This window comes from Amphiura filiformis, chromosome 2 (genome assembly GCF_039555335.1).
Source record: "Amphiura filiformis chromosome 2, Afil_fr2py, whole genome shotgun sequence".
NCBI lineage: Eukaryota > Metazoa > Echinodermata > Ophiuroidea > Amphilepidida > Amphiuridae > Amphiura > Amphiura filiformis.
The window spans coordinates 362,687-379,738 of NC_092629.1; the positions used below are offsets into that span (position 1 = coordinate 362,687).

At 37.9% G+C, this 17,052-nt stretch overlaps 1 protein-coding gene across 1 annotated transcript in view; it reads right to left on the minus strand.

Moving 5' to 3' along the window:
• Window positions 1–7,315: 7,315 nt before the first annotated feature.
• LOC140145377 (nucleotide sugar transporter SLC35D2-like) overlaps window positions 7,316–17,052 on the minus strand; it is a 32,646-nt gene continuing 22,909 nt past the window's right edge. Inside the window, exons 8-11 of the mRNA XM_072167125.1 lie at window positions 15,087–15,247; window positions 10,437–10,515; window positions 9,186–9,268; window positions 7,316–7,583 (exon numbers count right to left, since the gene is read on the minus strand). Coding sequence (XP_072023226.1) covers window positions 7,478–7,583; window positions 9,186–9,268; window positions 10,437–10,515; window positions 15,087–15,247 — 429 coding nt within the window. The 3' untranslated portion in view covers window positions 7,316–7,477. The remainder of the gene's footprint in view (window positions 7,584–9,185; window positions 9,269–10,436; window positions 10,516–15,086; window positions 15,248–17,052) is intronic.

The window sequence follows — 17,052 nt, forward strand, 5'->3', positions numbered from 1 at the left end:
TCATGCACATGTTCACCTGTATGTCATCTTGCGGGCTTGCAGGGCCCATGTAATTTTGCCACAAGGTCAGTATGATGGCCTCAATGTCCTGGCTCAATGTTCACTTAAGCACCAATTCATGGCACACTTGTTTTGTTGGATTGTAAAGTCCAATCCCGACTCCACTTCGCAGAGCGATGCAATGCTGTGATGCTTTTCAAACATCGCAGCATCGCGCGAAGAAATTAAAATTAAAATGTACATTTTAATTTCATCAGGCGATATTGCGATGTTTGAAAAGCATGCGAGGTCTGCATCTCCTTTTAAGGTCATTCTACCGACCTTGATTTCCAGCAGTCAATCACAAGCGTGCACGGCTGCGACATCGCAGCGCGATGCGAAAAAGTTGAACATTTTCCAATTCCATCTCGAACAAAATTTCCAACGCGCGATGAAACCACAGTTAAATCCAAAAATTTAAAATTTAAGTTTGAACCCGTGAAAATTGATGAGGGCTGGACGATTTCACAACCCGACACTTGAATATTTTGCAAAATGGTTTTGATCATAATGTTGATGGCTTTGATTTAAAACAATTGTGGTGCATTTTGATTGGTTACTCAGATGATTACATCATGTCATTAGCCAATCAGTGCCACTATAAGAAAAGGCAATAGTGCTTTAGTAATTGGCAATAAATTTTGATCAACATTTTAACTCAGTTTGCTTGGTCGCTTGACATAAAATAAAATGACCATTAAGCGACAAAAACCAACCCTGTTCTACGGGCGGACTGACGTTTCAAGTGGAGTCAGACTGTCAGGGTTTGTTTTTACATTTTTTTACATGCATACAGCAAGTTTTTTTTTAAATACAGTCTGAAAAATGTAAAATCTGGGTCGGTCAGGCCCGTAGAAGAGGATAATTTTTTGTCACCTTAAACCCCAAAACAGAACCTATTGCACAAACTAAAATGTTACATACTACAAGGGTTTGGTTACAAAAGATTATAATACTTAACCCCATGAGAACTACCTGCCGATTGGCCAGAAAGAAATTCTCATTATCAATTGGACCAATCAGCAACATTGTTAGAATAATTTCACCAGAGAAAAAATTGGGGTGAATTATTTGCAAAGCTCCATTCTGATTGGTGATTAAAGTGAAGATATCATGTAGTTGACCAACCAGAGGCAATGTTAAATCGGCAGGTAGTGCTCAGGGGCTTGAAATTTAGTTTCAAATAGGTATATCTTAAGCATTACATAGCACTTTACAAAAGATAAAATATCTCTTATTTAAATTAAATGATATCTATATAATATACAATAAAGTACAGAATACTGTTTTCAGCAAAGAGGTAAGATCCAAGGAGTGACAACTTCAAATTGCCATGTGACTAACAGAAATGTAAATGGTCTATTCCATGTAAAATCCACACTCCCACTGTGGAAGGTTTTGGAAATATCTTCAGTTTCAGTTTTATTTCATCCATTCAAATATAAACATAATACAGAAAAATAATTTCCACAAGGAGAGTATGAATTTCTCATGGAATGAACACATTAGGCAGCTCATTTGCATTTCACACACCCTTTGAGAAAGATTCAACCTGGATCATTCACTGAGGGAGGGTGAGTTTCAAATGGAGCTGCCTAATGTGTTAATTCCATTTGAAATTCATACTCCCTATGTGGAAGATATTTCCAAAATCTTCCACAGGGATAGTGTGGAGTTTTATTTTTAAAAAAGCGCAGTGATTTATAGTGTGCTGGGCACAGGCACAACGCCTAGACGATGATCCACAAGCCTCAGCACACTTTACAGGTTGTCGCTGACCACTACGGCCCCACATCATACCATAAACCATTAAACAACAATTCAGGGACTTTGTTGCTTCAAGAGCGCACACCCTAGACATTCCACAAATAACCTTCGCAACCAGGATCAGCTCCCCAGGTTTCGTACGGGTTACAACGAGACAAATTAGCAGTAAATTCCTTGTCCAGGGGAATTTCAAGCTAACTCAATTTTTTCACATGAGCATACTGGGCACCACCAGGGTTCGAACTCGCAACCTCTCACACCATAGTCGAATGCCTTAAAGATTGAGCAAACTTGACCGCTTTAAATGGAATAGCCCAATCCACCATTTTGGTTTGGCAATTTTGTTTTAAACATGTTCAGGGGCCACAAGCACAGAGGAGGTTTTCCTGCCCAACGACAATGTGTTATCAGCACAACATAAACAAGCACAGAGTTTAAATCAAAGTTGATAGTACTAAAATAATCCGGACAGGAGGTACAGTAAAAGTGGAAATTTTCGCGATACATTAATTTTCGCACACAACACAGATACAGTGAAAATAATCATGCGAATATGTTCTTTTAATGTATAGGTCTTTGTTAGAAAACTCGAAATCACAAAATTATAGTAGGTTCAGTCTAGATAAACATACTCTTATATTTGCCTTATCAATAGAGGTGAGAATCCGGTTGTGAATGCCCAACCACAAATCCACAAGCACCCCCCCCCCTGGAGGCTCTTGCCAATTAACAGTTCCCATTTGACATACAAGGCAATAGTTAACTGTGCAGAGCATACCTGCCTTCCCATGCAAAGAGCTAGCAATCGCTAGTCCTAGCAACTACTCTAGAGGGGGGCGTCTCACTTGTCATGAGACAGAGTTGGTTTTCTTTGGATCTTATCTCTTTGGTTTTCCCAAGATATCAGTGGATATTATTTTGTTAAAAGAAATACAATAAATGCAATTAGTTATATTTTGGTATTGAATGTTTCCTACTTCAAAATAATATACGTACAAGCCAATTCAGAATGAATGAGGACAGTGGCAGCGGAAGTATCACAATTTAGGAGGGACAAGCATATTTTGATCCACTTTCACTGCCAATTTGCATGCAAAGTATGAGAAACGTTTAAATTTCAGGCTATTTTAGCCCAAAATGATCATGGACTTTGGTATTTAATGGCCTAGTGTGTGTGAAGCGCAACAAATTTTGCAATTTACCATACTTTGGCCCCAAACACAGCACTTATTACTTTATTTTTTCTTCTCGTATGGTTTTTAGGGGAAAAAAGTCCCTACATGGATACATTAAGGGGGGTGTGTCCCCCATCCCTACACCGCTTCCGCCACCAATGAATATTAAAAACTTAAACAGACCATCACAATAAAAAATCGGCGGGATGCTCACCCTACCCAAGCATCCCGCCAAAAACTGCTTTTGTTGCAAAACCCCCAAATATCAGTACTTTTTTTGATGATTTTTTTATATTTTCTCAAAATTGCTCAAGTGGATGTAAGGGGTTTTGCAACAAAGCTCTTCGTATGTAGAATAATATGTGCTTGATGGTGTGACAAATATTACTGCATGTCAACCCATTACAATTTTCATAATTAATGCAGAAACTTAATGATATGGAAGGACTTAAAGGATAAATAAGTATAATATGGATGGATAATTATATATTCAGCTGCTAAAATAAAGTAACCTACAAGGGTTTTCTTTAACACACAAATACCATGTATGTATGCGTTCACGCCTATGCGTACCCCTTGAAATCCAGAGTGCAAAGTCCAACATACAAAATCTTGAAGCCGTAGGCGCATTCAAATACACATCCTTGAAATCATACGCATTCAAATTTTCCATAAGTTGAAATTAATACCCGATATTTTCATTTGGGTGATGTGGGTCTACATTTGCCTTGAAGCATTGAATCATTTGAATGTCGCGAAAAAGACAAATTGCTAGAGTGGGGATATAAACATCTACCAAAATATCATTTCCCCCATTTATTATGTGATAATACATGTAACTCAAAATCTATGCATTTGTTTTGCAAATTTTGATGCCTCATTTGTGTTAATGAAAAAGACCCCCATTCAAAAGTTGCACCTAAACCCATTGAAAATGTTGCTTTTGTTGCTAGAATTCCTAGTCATCACTGGTCACCACATGTCATCCTTGACCAGTCATGTAGAGTATGTAATGGTACACTGACTTGAGAAGCTTTTCAGTGTAACTTTTTAAAATGCATCTTTTTCATTCAAAGAGTCACCATGGCTACAAACTTTGAGTTATCCAGACATTAACCTGGGTTTATTTTTGCTATTTCTGTTTTTTGATGCAAAGATTTCAAGTTTCACATTGTAACAAAGTGGGGTAATTACTTTTTTGGTTAAGTTACTAATAATAGTAGTTACTAATAATTTTTTGATGAAGAAAATTTGCGGTCTCTGGAGTGCCCTGGCAAAAGAAAAGCAACAATGTAGTGAAATTGAGACACACAATTGTAAAAAATTACCCACTAGGCTATTTTTCATACTCTTTCAGAGGAAAAATTTACAATTGAAAGGGTACTAAAATTGAATATACCTCTTCAGCAAAATGCTTAAAGAAAACCCTGTTACCTACAACAATAAAAAAATATATATTGTGAACAAAAGGGACAAACCAAAAGTTTGATGACAACCTATCAACAAAAGTGCTTTCATTGTCTCCTTCCTCCTCCTTACCTGTTCAGGTTTACGAGAATCAAAATCCATCATAGTCACTGCACTTACTGTATGATACAATGAGAGAAGTTGATTCTCGCAACCGAATCTTACGAGAATCATTACAAGAATCTGTGATTCTCATCAAAATCTAGGCCCTCCTTGTAACATAAGTGTGAAGTATTCCAACCCAAAAAGGTCAACTGCACGATCAGAATTTTGGCGAGAATCCGAGAATCGATTATAGCAAAGATTCTCATAAACAGATTTGCATGAATCAAAGTTGATTCTTGCAAACTTTTGTATTGTACACAAAAGTTGATTTGCAAGAATCAAATGATTCCTGCTAATTTATTTTGCAGGAATCAAGACTGACTCTTGCACTGCAAAACAAAATTCTGACCCTGAACTTCCCAGCAACCACAAAATGCTTTACACAAAATGTTTTAAAGTCTGGTCATATAAAGGCTATAAAACATTTTAATAACATTCAGAAAAGTATTCCAACACCAAAAGGTCAACTTCACGATCAGAATTTTGGCGAAAATCCGAGAATCGATTCTAGCAAAGATTCTCAAACAGATTTGCATGAATCAAAGTTGATTCTAGCAAACTTTTGTATTGTACACAGAAGTTGATTTGCAAGAATCAAATGATTCCCGTAAATTTATTTTGCAAGAATCAAGATTGACTCTCGCACTGCAAAACCAAATTCTAAACCTGAACTTCCCAGCAACCACAAAATGTTTCACAGAAAATGTTTAAAAGTCGGGTCATAGGCCTATGAAGGGTATAAAACGTTTAAATAATATTCGGAAAATATTTTTGAAAACTTTCTGCAAAACATTCCAACTTATGTTTTTAAATGTTGACAAAATATTTGCAAATATGCTTGCCAAAATATATATTTTATAAAATCATTTTGACATTTTAAAAATGTTATTGTGTTTTTCATATAAAACGTTTTTAATGTTTTATTCATGACCTTTATTAACCTGTCATTTAAATGTTATTAAAACATTTTGACTGAAACCAAAACATGTTTATGACCTGGTTATAACATTTTGACCAAAACCAAAACATTTTGACCAAAACCAAAACATGTTTATAACCTGGTTATAACATTTTGACCAAAACCAAAACATGTTTATAACCTGGTTATAACATTTTGACCAAAACCAAAACATGTTTATAACCTGGTTATAACATTTTGACCAAAACCAAAACATGTTTATAACCTGGTTATAACATTTTGACCAAAACCAAAACATGTTTTTAACCTGGTTATAACATTTTGACCAAAACCAAAACATGTTTATAACCTGGTTATTCGCCCTTTGCACCGCCATCTTGCTCTCCAAAATGAGGTTCTCCCTGCAAACGCATGCACAAAATGTGCCTTTTTGTTTATCACACTTTTCAACAATAGGCTTTTGCAAGGCGTATGGGGTAATTAAAGCATGTGCTTGACAGGCGCAGGCCGCAGGCACACTCTTTGCAGGTTGAACCTCATTTTGAGATAACCGTGCGATCGGTGAATAACGTTTCAGAAACATTTTTATGTTTGCTGGGTTTGACAGATATTTTTCCTAGTTTCTTCACAAATGTATTATCAGATTTTGGACACCCCCCCCCCCACAAAAGGACCTTCGTTGATAGGATATCAATGAACTTTTGGTTTGAAAAGTGGACAGTTAAAATATTCACAACATGGAAGCACAATTTTGCAGAAAATCTTTGGAATCAAAAAAGATACCGTACCCTCCTTTAGTTTATTGTAAACTAAGGAATCAAAAAAGATACCGTACCCTCCTTTAGTTTATTGTAAACTAAGGAATAAAAAAAGATACCGTACCCTCCTTTAGTTTATTGTAAACTAAAAAGATACCGTGCCTCCTTTAGTTTATTGTAAACTAAGGAATAAAAAAGATACCGTGCCCTCCTTTAGTTTATTGTAAACTAAAAAGATACCGTGCCTCCTTTAGTTTATTGTAAACTAAAAAGATACCGTACCCTCCTTTAGTTTATTGTAAACTAAAAAGATACCGTGCCCTCCTTTAGTTTATTGTAAACTAAAAAGATACCGTACCCTCCTTTAGTTTATTGTAAACTAAAAAGATACCGTGCCTCTCCTTTAGTTTATTGTAAACTAAAAAGATACCGTACTCTCCTTTAGTTTATTGTAAACTAAAAAGATACCGTACCCTCCTTTAGTTTATTGTAAACTAAAAAAGATACCGTACCCTCCTTTAGTTTATTGTAAACTAAAAAAGATACCGTACCCTCCTTTAGTTTATTGTAAACTAAAAAAGATACCGTACCCTCCTTTAGTTTATTGTAAACTAAGGAAGTTTATTGTAAACTAAAAAAGATACCGTACCCTCCTTTAGTTTATTGTAAACTAAGGAATCAAAAAAGATACCGTACCCTCCTTTAGTTTATTGTAAACTAAAAAGATACCGTGCATTCTCCTTTAGTTTATTGTAAACTAAAAAAGATACCGTATTCCCTCCTTTAGTTTATTGTAAACTAAAAAGATACCGTACCTCCTTTAGTTTATTGTAAACTAAAAAGATACCGTACCCTCCTTTAGTTTATTGTAAACTAAAAAGATACCGTGCCCTCCTTTAGTTTATTGTAAACTAAAAAAGATACCGCACCCTCCTTTAGTTTATTGTAAACTAAAAAAGATACTGCACCCTCCTTTAGTTTATTGTAAACTAAAAAGATACCGTGCATCTCCTTTAGTTTATTGTAAACTAAAAAAGAAACTAAAAAGATACTGCACCTCCTTTAGTTTATTGTAAACTAAAAAGATACCGTACCCTCCTTTAGTTTATTGTAAACTAAGGAAACGTATACATTTCATATGACAATAATGTGATTATTACAGACACAAATATTGCCATGACAAATGCCCATATCTATGTACTCCTCCAGTCACCTTTGACCTCATTCCAGTCACCTTTGACCTGTCATCAACTGCTCTGTGAATTTTTCTCGCCACCATTCTGTGCTCCTTGAGGCTTTGGTTGTTTCTTCTCTACAAAGGTATAATAGGAGTAGAATAAACTACCAACCACACTGAAAGAAAATGAACAACAGATTAGCAGTTAGTGTAGGTGTTATCGACACATGATTTCTATTTCAACACTTTGTGGGGGAAAATGTGACAATTAACATGTGTCGACACTCGTAATGAGACCTAATAAATGCTGAAAAAATGAAAGATAAGCTTAAAATCATGCTGATATGAGTTACGATCACTGACTTCCGGTGTAAACATACTTCCTGGTTCATTCTACTTCCAGGATGCGTTCAACTTCAGGAGGTAATTTTCGATTTTCCGGCAAAAACATGATTGTATGGTAAGCTTATTTGGACAAAATAGCATGGAAATTTCGTTTTCTCTTTTGATATGTGTCGTAAAGTGTCGAAAAGGGAGTTTAATTTGACATGTCGGATTTAGGGTCATGTCAACGATAATACGACACATACGACATTTGATAACACCCTTAGCAGTTGGCCACAGAATTAAAACCAAAGAACCAGGACTAGACCGTTATCTTGATACATGCATGGGGCAAAAATTGGGGGTATTCGGTTTAGCTTGGAATATGGTCGAGACAATCATTGTCATATGAGATGCAATTCACCCGGTACAACCTGCACACGCCATACCTAAACACTTCAGATGAGACGCATTATTGTTTTCACCCGTTTACGCCCACCATCGGCAAGGACCTGAATACCCCCATTTTTTTCCACATAGCTGACGGAGCTTATGTGGTTGTATAGGGAGTCCGGGTTCTCTGGTTTTAATTCTGTGCAGTCAGCCCAAGTCCAGTTATTCCTTTAATTTTACACGAAATTAGTGTTAGGTTTAGGGTTAGGATTAGGGCTAGGATTAGCTTAACCATTGGTTTCTATGAGAGTGAACTACCAAAAGTCGCAGGATTATGTGTGTGAGGAAACTACCGATAATCGCAGGAGCCAATGTTGAAAAGTTGCCCATTAAAATACAATCAGCATGTTAATTTAGCCCATCCCTGTTTGCAAATTCTGACAGTGAGCATGTACTCCCATCTTCAGAGCGGCAATGTCGTCTACATCACATACTGTCAGATCTCAAAAGACAGCCGTTTGTGGTTTTTATTATCATTGTTGTATTTTCATATCATTTTATATTTCAGCATACCTCTTTTATTAATGGACATGAGACTGCAATACTGTGATACATCAAAATTAATATATATAATCTTTATTTTACAGTGTAGTGTACCACATCACAATAAGCCAAATCGGCATTAGAAGTTTGCAATGCATTGTGGGACAGTTTTTGCATTTTTAGGACACTTTGTCCTTTGACCTATCGCGAAAATTCAGAAATATTTGTTTTTGTGCATACACAAATTATTTTAAAAAGTTTTACTAGAATAAAAACAAATCCAAAAAATATATTTGTTATATAAATTAATTATTTAAATATTTTTAATGATAACATTTTTACAATAATAGATAAATAAATAATAATTAGAGCAATTTCCCCGAAATGTCAGAGGTCAAAGTGTCCTAAAAGTGCTCTCAAAAACCGGAAGTCACAATGGCGACAATAACAACAAAAAATCACACAAGGCAGCCTTTTGAGATACAGCAGTAAGAGATGCAGAAAATAATGTGGCATACCTTATATTTAATCCAATAAAGTTTGTCCAGGAGAATATATAATCACCTCCAAACACCATGCCTACATAGGTTGTGAGTAGATTCTGTAGGAGAAAGAAATACATGCAGAAATAAATAAGAAATAAATTTTGAATTTATATACTGCAAAAGTGGATATTTTCGCACTCAATGCAGCTATCGTGAAAATAAAAACACACAAATATGTTCTTTTTATGTATAGGTCTATGTAAGAAAACTCACAATCACAAATTTAAAAATAAGTGAAATGGTTAAAAATCGACAAAGCACGAAAATTTACACACAAAAAAATAACCACTTTTACGGATGATTCAAACCGCTCTAATTTTGCCGCAACTGGCAAATCATCAGAATCAGATCGCATCAACTAGGCTGATTGCAGCTGAACACGGCCCACACCTATCCGCACTTAGATTGTAATATCCACCAATTATCTGTGCAGCTCCCAAAATTCCATTGGGTGGAGGAAGTTTTTGATAACGAAACAACTAATCACCGGACTTTGAAAGCAGGAGGAAAAACCGGAGATCCCGGAGTTAAAACACTTCATGGGAATTTCAACACATATAGATAGGTCACACCTGTTATGTATTATTGCCTACCACATCACTCATGTACTGAACCACACACATTTAAACATCACCCATGCTATATGATTCAGTATAGGGACATCTATTACGTTCCTTTGGCAGTGGTGTGTGTCTAAACACACAGCTGAAACATGAAAGTCCACTTATAACAAAAAGCCTGAATAAGCCTGAAAAATAGTGTGAAAATGACCAGAATGGCCCTAAAACAGGCTGATAATAAAAGAAATTTCATAAAGCTGGACTACGCAAAAGCCTGAATTCAGGCAAAAGCATGAAAACTTGCAACCCTGGTCTCACCTTTTGAAAATCAAAAACCAATTTGCTCAGATGTAAATGTTTGAGAAAATCATCATTAGAATCATCTGTGCATCATTAGTGTAACCACATCACACCCTTACTGATGAACCACTAATAGAAACACCAGCCATTCTGTATGTCAAATTTGATTCAGTATATTGTCGTTGGGCAGGAAAAACCTCATGTGTGTGTTTGTGGCCCCTGAACATGTTTGAAACAAAACTGCCAGCCAGTTACATAAAAGGTTTTGCTTTAAGCATGTTCAGAGGCCAATGACACACATGAGATTTTCCTGCCCAATGACAACAATGTGGGCAATAAAAAACTCTGATGACACTTATCTTACCTTTAGACAGCCGACAATTGTTGTAGTTAGCGCTGAGTTATAAGCTGTACATAACATAATTGAATACATCAATATAAACCTGCAAGAGAAAAATAATCATGTTATGAACTGAGAAAAGATGAACATGAAAATACTAGAAATAGTTGCATACAACATCACTACATGATTCCTATTGGGGCTGCCTGCACAGGTACACCGTTCCCAAGGTGTGTCGACTGGTACACACAGAGTACCTACGTCACAGTACCAATGCTGCTACTGCACAGGACCCACCAGCAGTGGTATTGCAGTGGTACTGATACTTCCCTGCTATTGTACAGTACCATTCAAGTACCTTGGCCACATTGTACCTGTATGCAGGCTGCCCCAATAGGAATGTTGTAGAGATACTAGGGAAATGAGAATTGATTTGATTTTAATGACTTGTCTGGCTGCATCACTCTTTTGCTCTGCACTTTGAATCCTCCGGTAAAGACGCATTATAAGTGTCAGGTATTTTTTTATCGTTGTTGGGCAGGAAAATCCTCCTATGAGTCATTGGCCCCTTAAAGCAAAACTACCTATGTAACCTGTACTGCAGTTAAACATGTTCAGGGGCCATAAGCACATAGGAGATTTTTCCTGCCCAACAACGTTATCTATTTTACAAATGGATTTAAGGAAACCATTTGCAGCTTGGGGATTAGAGGATGCGGGGTAGAACAGTCAATCATGACATAGCTACACTTATCATTAAAAAGAATTGTGAAACCTGGGGACATCAGGGTTAATCATCCCCATTATATGCTCAAAACATAAGAAAGTTTGGCCACAAAAACACAACTGAATGTATGCACAAGGTTTATGTGCCATTTAGCCCCAGTGCAATGATCCCAAAGGTATGTCATGGTTGGGGAGCTGCCATCCCTTTAAATCTAATGACTTTCAGCAGTTCAAGATGGTTACAAATGGATTCATAGAAACCATTTGCTGTTTTGCAGCTTCAGAAAGTTTGCCGATTAGGGATGGGGGGTAGAGCAGTCAATCATGATATAGCTATACTTCTCATCACACAATTATATATCCAAAGCCCACTGCTTAAAAAGAACCATGCAAAATGGGGAGATCACCACCATGATATGCTCAAAGATTGACAAAGAGGAGTTTGGCCACAAAACACCACTATGGGCCATTTTTTTTATGTCGAGCATATCTAGGCATTTAAGTGGATAGGCTTTCACGACGGGATTCCATAACAATTGATTTTTATTCGGATATCACATTACCGGTGCAGCCGGTCAATGTGTGAAAACTACAGGTGCAGCCAGTCACTGTGTGAAGTTGGTCAAGCTTTCGTCAGATGTGGCTCTGACTTCACGTTAATAGTATAAAACTTAATACTCACCCCATAATACATGCCAGTATAAATTGCACAAGGAATGCTGGATTACCCCATCCATCATACTCTATGGCTAAATCCAAGTCCCCTGTCATATAGGTGATAGCCATAGCCAGTAGCACCATGAATAAAGCATTATAATACTCACCCCATAATACATGCCAGTATAAATTGCACAAGGAATGCTGGATTACCCCATCCATCATACTCTATGGCTAAATCCAAGTCACCTGTCATATAGGTGATAGCCATAGCTGGTAGCACCATGAATAAAGCATTATAATACTCACCCCATAATACATGCCAGTATAAATTGCACAAGGAATGCTGGATTACCCCATCCATCATACTCTATGGCTAAATCCAAGTCCCCTGTCATATAGGTGATAGCCATAGCCAGTAGCACCATGAATAAAGCATTATAATACTCACCCCATAATACATGCCAGTATAAATTGCACAAGGAATGCTGGATTACCCCAGCCATCATACTCTATGGCTAAATCCAAGTCCCCTGTCATATAGGTGATAGCCATAGCCAGTAGCACCATGAATAAAGCATTATAATACTCACCCCATAATACATGCCAGTATAAATTGCACAAGGAATGCTGGATTACCCCAGCCATCATACTCTATGGCTAAATCCAAGTCACCCATCATATAGGTGATAGCCATAGCCTGTAGCACCATGAATAAAGCATTATAATACTCACCCCATAATACATGCCAGTATAAATTGCACAAGGAATGCTGGATTACCCCAGCCATCATACTCTATGGCTAAATCCAAGCCACCCGTCATATAGGTGATAGCCATAGCTGGTAGCACCATGAATAAAGCATTATAATACTCACCCCATAATACATGCCAGTATAAATTGCACAAGGAATGCTGGATTACCCCAGCCATCATACTCTATGGCTAAATCCAAGTCACCCGTCATATAGGTGATAGCCATAGCCAGTAGCACCATGAATAAAGTATTATAATACTCACCCCATAATACATGCCAGTATAAATTGCACAAGGAATGCTGGATTACCCCAGCCATCATACTCTATGGCTAAATCCAAGTCACCCGTCATATAGGTGATAGCCATAGCTGGTAGCACCATGAATAAAGCATTATAATACTCACCCCATAATACATGCCAGTATAAATTGCACAAGGAATGCTGGATTACCCCAGCCATCATACTCTATGGCTAAATCCAAGTCACCTGTCATATAGGTGATAGCCATAGCCAGTAGCACCATGAATAAAGCATTATAATACTCACCCCATAATACATGCCAGTATAAATTGCACAAGGAATGCTGGATTACCCCAGCCATCATACTCTATGGCTAAATCCAAGTCACCCGTCATATAGGTGATAGCCATAGCCAGTAGCACCATGAATAAAGCATTATAATACTCACCCCATAATACATGCCAGTATAAATTGCACAAGGAATGCTGGATTACCCCAGCCATCATACTCTATGGCTAAATCCAAGTCCCCTGTCATATAGGTGATAGCCATAGCTGGTAGCACCATGAATAAAGCATTATAATACTCACCCCATAATACATGCCAGTATAAATTGCACAAGGAATGCTGGATTACCCCAGCCATCATACTCTATGGCTAAATCCAAGCCACACCTAATATAGGTGATAGCCATAGCCAGTAGCACCATGAATAAAGCATTATAATACTCACCCCATAATACATGCCAGTATAAATTGCACAAGGAATGCTGGATTACCCCAGCCATCATACTCTATGGCTAAATTCAAGTCACCTGTCATATAGGTGATAGCCATAGCCAGTAGCACCATGAATAAAGCATTATAATACTCACCCCATAACACATGCCAGTATAAATTGCACAAGGAATGCTGGATTACCCCAGCCATCATACTCTATGGCTAAATCCAAGTCACCCGTCATATAGGTGATAGCCATAGCTGGTAGCACCATGAATAAAGCATTATAATACTCACCCCATAATACATGCCAGTATAAATTGCACAAGGAATGCTGGATTACCCCAGCCATCATACTCTATGGCTAAATCCAAGTCACCCGTCATATAGGTGATAGCCATAGCTGGTAGCACCATGAATAAAGCATTATAATACTCACCCCATAATACATGCCAGTATAAATTGCACAAGGAATGCTGGATTACCCCAGCCATCATACTCTATGGCTAAATCCAAGTCACCCATCATATAGGTGATAGCCATAGCCAGTAGCACCATGAATAAAGCATTATAATACTCACCCCATAATACATGCCAGTATAAATTGCACAAGGAATGCTGGATTACCCCAGCCATCATACTCTATGGCTAAATCCAAGTCACCCGTCATATAGGTGATAGCCATAGCCGGTAGCACCATGAATAAAGCATTATAATACTCACCCCATAATACATGCCAGTATAAATTGCACAAGGAATGCTGGATTACCCCAGCCATCATACTCTATGGCTAAATCCAAGTCACCCGTCATATAGGTGATAGCCATAGCCAGTAGCACCATGAATAAAGCATTATAATACTCACCCCATAATACATGCCAGTATAAATTGCACAAGGAATGCTGGATTACCCCATCCATCATACTCTATGGCTAAATCCAAGTCCCCTGTCATATAGGTGATAGCCATAGCCAGTAGCACCATGAATAAAGCATTATAATACTCACCCCATAATACATGCCAGTATAAATTGCACAAGGAATGCTGGATTACCCCAGCCATCATACTCTATGGCTAAATCCAAGTCACCCGTCATATAGGTGATAGCCATAGCTGGTAGCACCATGAATAAAGCATTATAATACTCACCCCATAATACATGCCAGTATAAATTGCACAAGGAATGCTGGATTACCCCAGCCATCATACTCTATGGCTAAATCCAAGTCCCCTGTCATATAGGTGATAGCCATAGCCAGTAGCACCATGAATAAAGCATTATAATACTCACCCCATAATACATGCCAGTATAAATTGCACAAGGAATGCTGGATTACCCCAGCCATCATACTCTATGGCTAAATCCAAGTCCCCTGTCATATAGGTGATAGCCATAGCCAGTAGCACCATGAATAAAGCATTATAATACTCACCCCATAATACATGCCAGTATAAATTGCACAAGGAATGCTGGATTACCCCAGCCATCATACTCTATGGCTAAATCCAAGTCACCCGTCATATAGGTGATAGCCATAGCCAGTAGCACCATGAATAAAGCATTATAATACTCACCCCATAATACATGCCAGTATAAATTGCACAAGGAATGCTGGATTACCCCAGCCATCATACTCTATGGCTAAATCCAAGTCCCCTGTCATATAGGTGATAGCCATAGCTGGTAGCACCATGAATAAAGCATTATAAAATAGCAGACCCCATTTACCTAGATCCTGGGGGAAAAAGAGAGCAAAATTATAAAATGTTGGAGGGAAAGAATATCACAATGTGTGATAAAATGTCACAGAATTAGAGACGGAGAACCGGGACTCCCTATACCGCCACGTTCAACCGCGATGTCAGCTATGGGAAGGAAATTGGGGGTATTCAGTTGCGGAGATGAACGAAAACAATTATGCGTCTCATCTGAAGCGCGCCTTGGTACTCGTGTGCAGGTCGCAACATGTGCGTCTCTCAAATGTGGCCATCATCAATGTCATGCTTAGGCTACATGACAACGAATGCCTTACGCGGATTCCGAGGAAAACTGAATACCCCCAATTCGTGCTCCATGCCTGTATCAAGATGGCAGTCGAGTCCCGGTTCTCCTTCTGTGGGCAATGTAAAGCTGACAAAACAATTGAAAAGAAAGGAAACCCAACAGACTCTTGCTCATGGGTGTAGTTTAGAATAAATACATCACTTGTCTGCACTGAGCATGTACTTGTGTTATGGTTCAGTGGACTTACAAACACATTCTTATGTGACTTTGGTTGTGCGCCATAGCGCGACTGACTAGCGGCACCTGTGTACCATGCCGTTGTGAGAAGATAACACTCTTAAAACAACACACTCGGTCAAAATTAAAAGGTCAATTTGACAACTGCACATACTCTATGCCATAAGAATCCTGTTGCAAAGTCTGCCACTTTTCCTGCAAATTTGTATCAGTTGAGATATACGGTTTAGATTGTAAGCACTAAATTTCATTACAGCTCAAAATGTCATCTACGAGGCAATAAGATGACATGTACAGTGGCCACTTCATTGCAGAACATGCTTGTTGAGGCGCTCGTACGTAGCTTGTTGTAGATGTATACCAAGTCTTCCAATTATTTTTTTTACCTTGAGGCACACTTTTGCACCCTATTTTGAAAGTTGTGGTGCAATTTCATCTGACGCAGAGCAATTTGAAGTGCAGTCTCAGACAATCAACACAAAGTCAGTACAATGTGGCACCACACTTTTAAAGTTGTATCGTAACTGGCAAATTTTGGGGGGCAAATGCCCTGTGATAGGGCTTATTTCGAACACTGCGTATACCTAGTGTGTACCATGCGCACACCTTCACAACACATGCAACTGAAGTGCAAAACAACTTTCCCTCATTTTTCCCAGATGGTAACATAATTGAAATAATATTTAAGAATGAAATGTGCATCGGCATGCATTACTCATGGACCTGCCTATCCTCTATGACATGATTAATAGATGATATTAAAAGCAAAAATTGCTATCACTTATTCTCTAATAAATGAACATTTTGCTGGAAGTGCATTTCAATTTAGGAATAGCTCACTAGGATCATTAGTCCAAAAAGGGTTAAAGACCCATTCAGTGATCCCAGTGTACAACAAAAAATTGTTTATAAATTGCCTAAATGTGAAGGATTTGTCATTCACATAATCATTAAAGCCATATTATAACATTAGCTGAGGAGGACGCCCTCACTGAATTTTTCAAATTCTTATTTTTACACGATTAATTGTACTTTATTAAACCAATATACCCTGCAAAAATCAAGACTCTAGGTGCTGTAGTTTTGTCAAAATCTGAGATTTTGAATAAAACGACGGAACCAGCGCTTTATTATTATGATGGAATTATTAGTCGAATGCATAAACGATGTTCATAACACACAGTACGTACACGGTGTGCGGGACGGCGATATACACAACAAAGGGTTGTACCATAACATGACCGAAGGAGTGGTACGTATTGGCGACATGTGCGCTGGTAGTAAATTCCAATTTTCTTT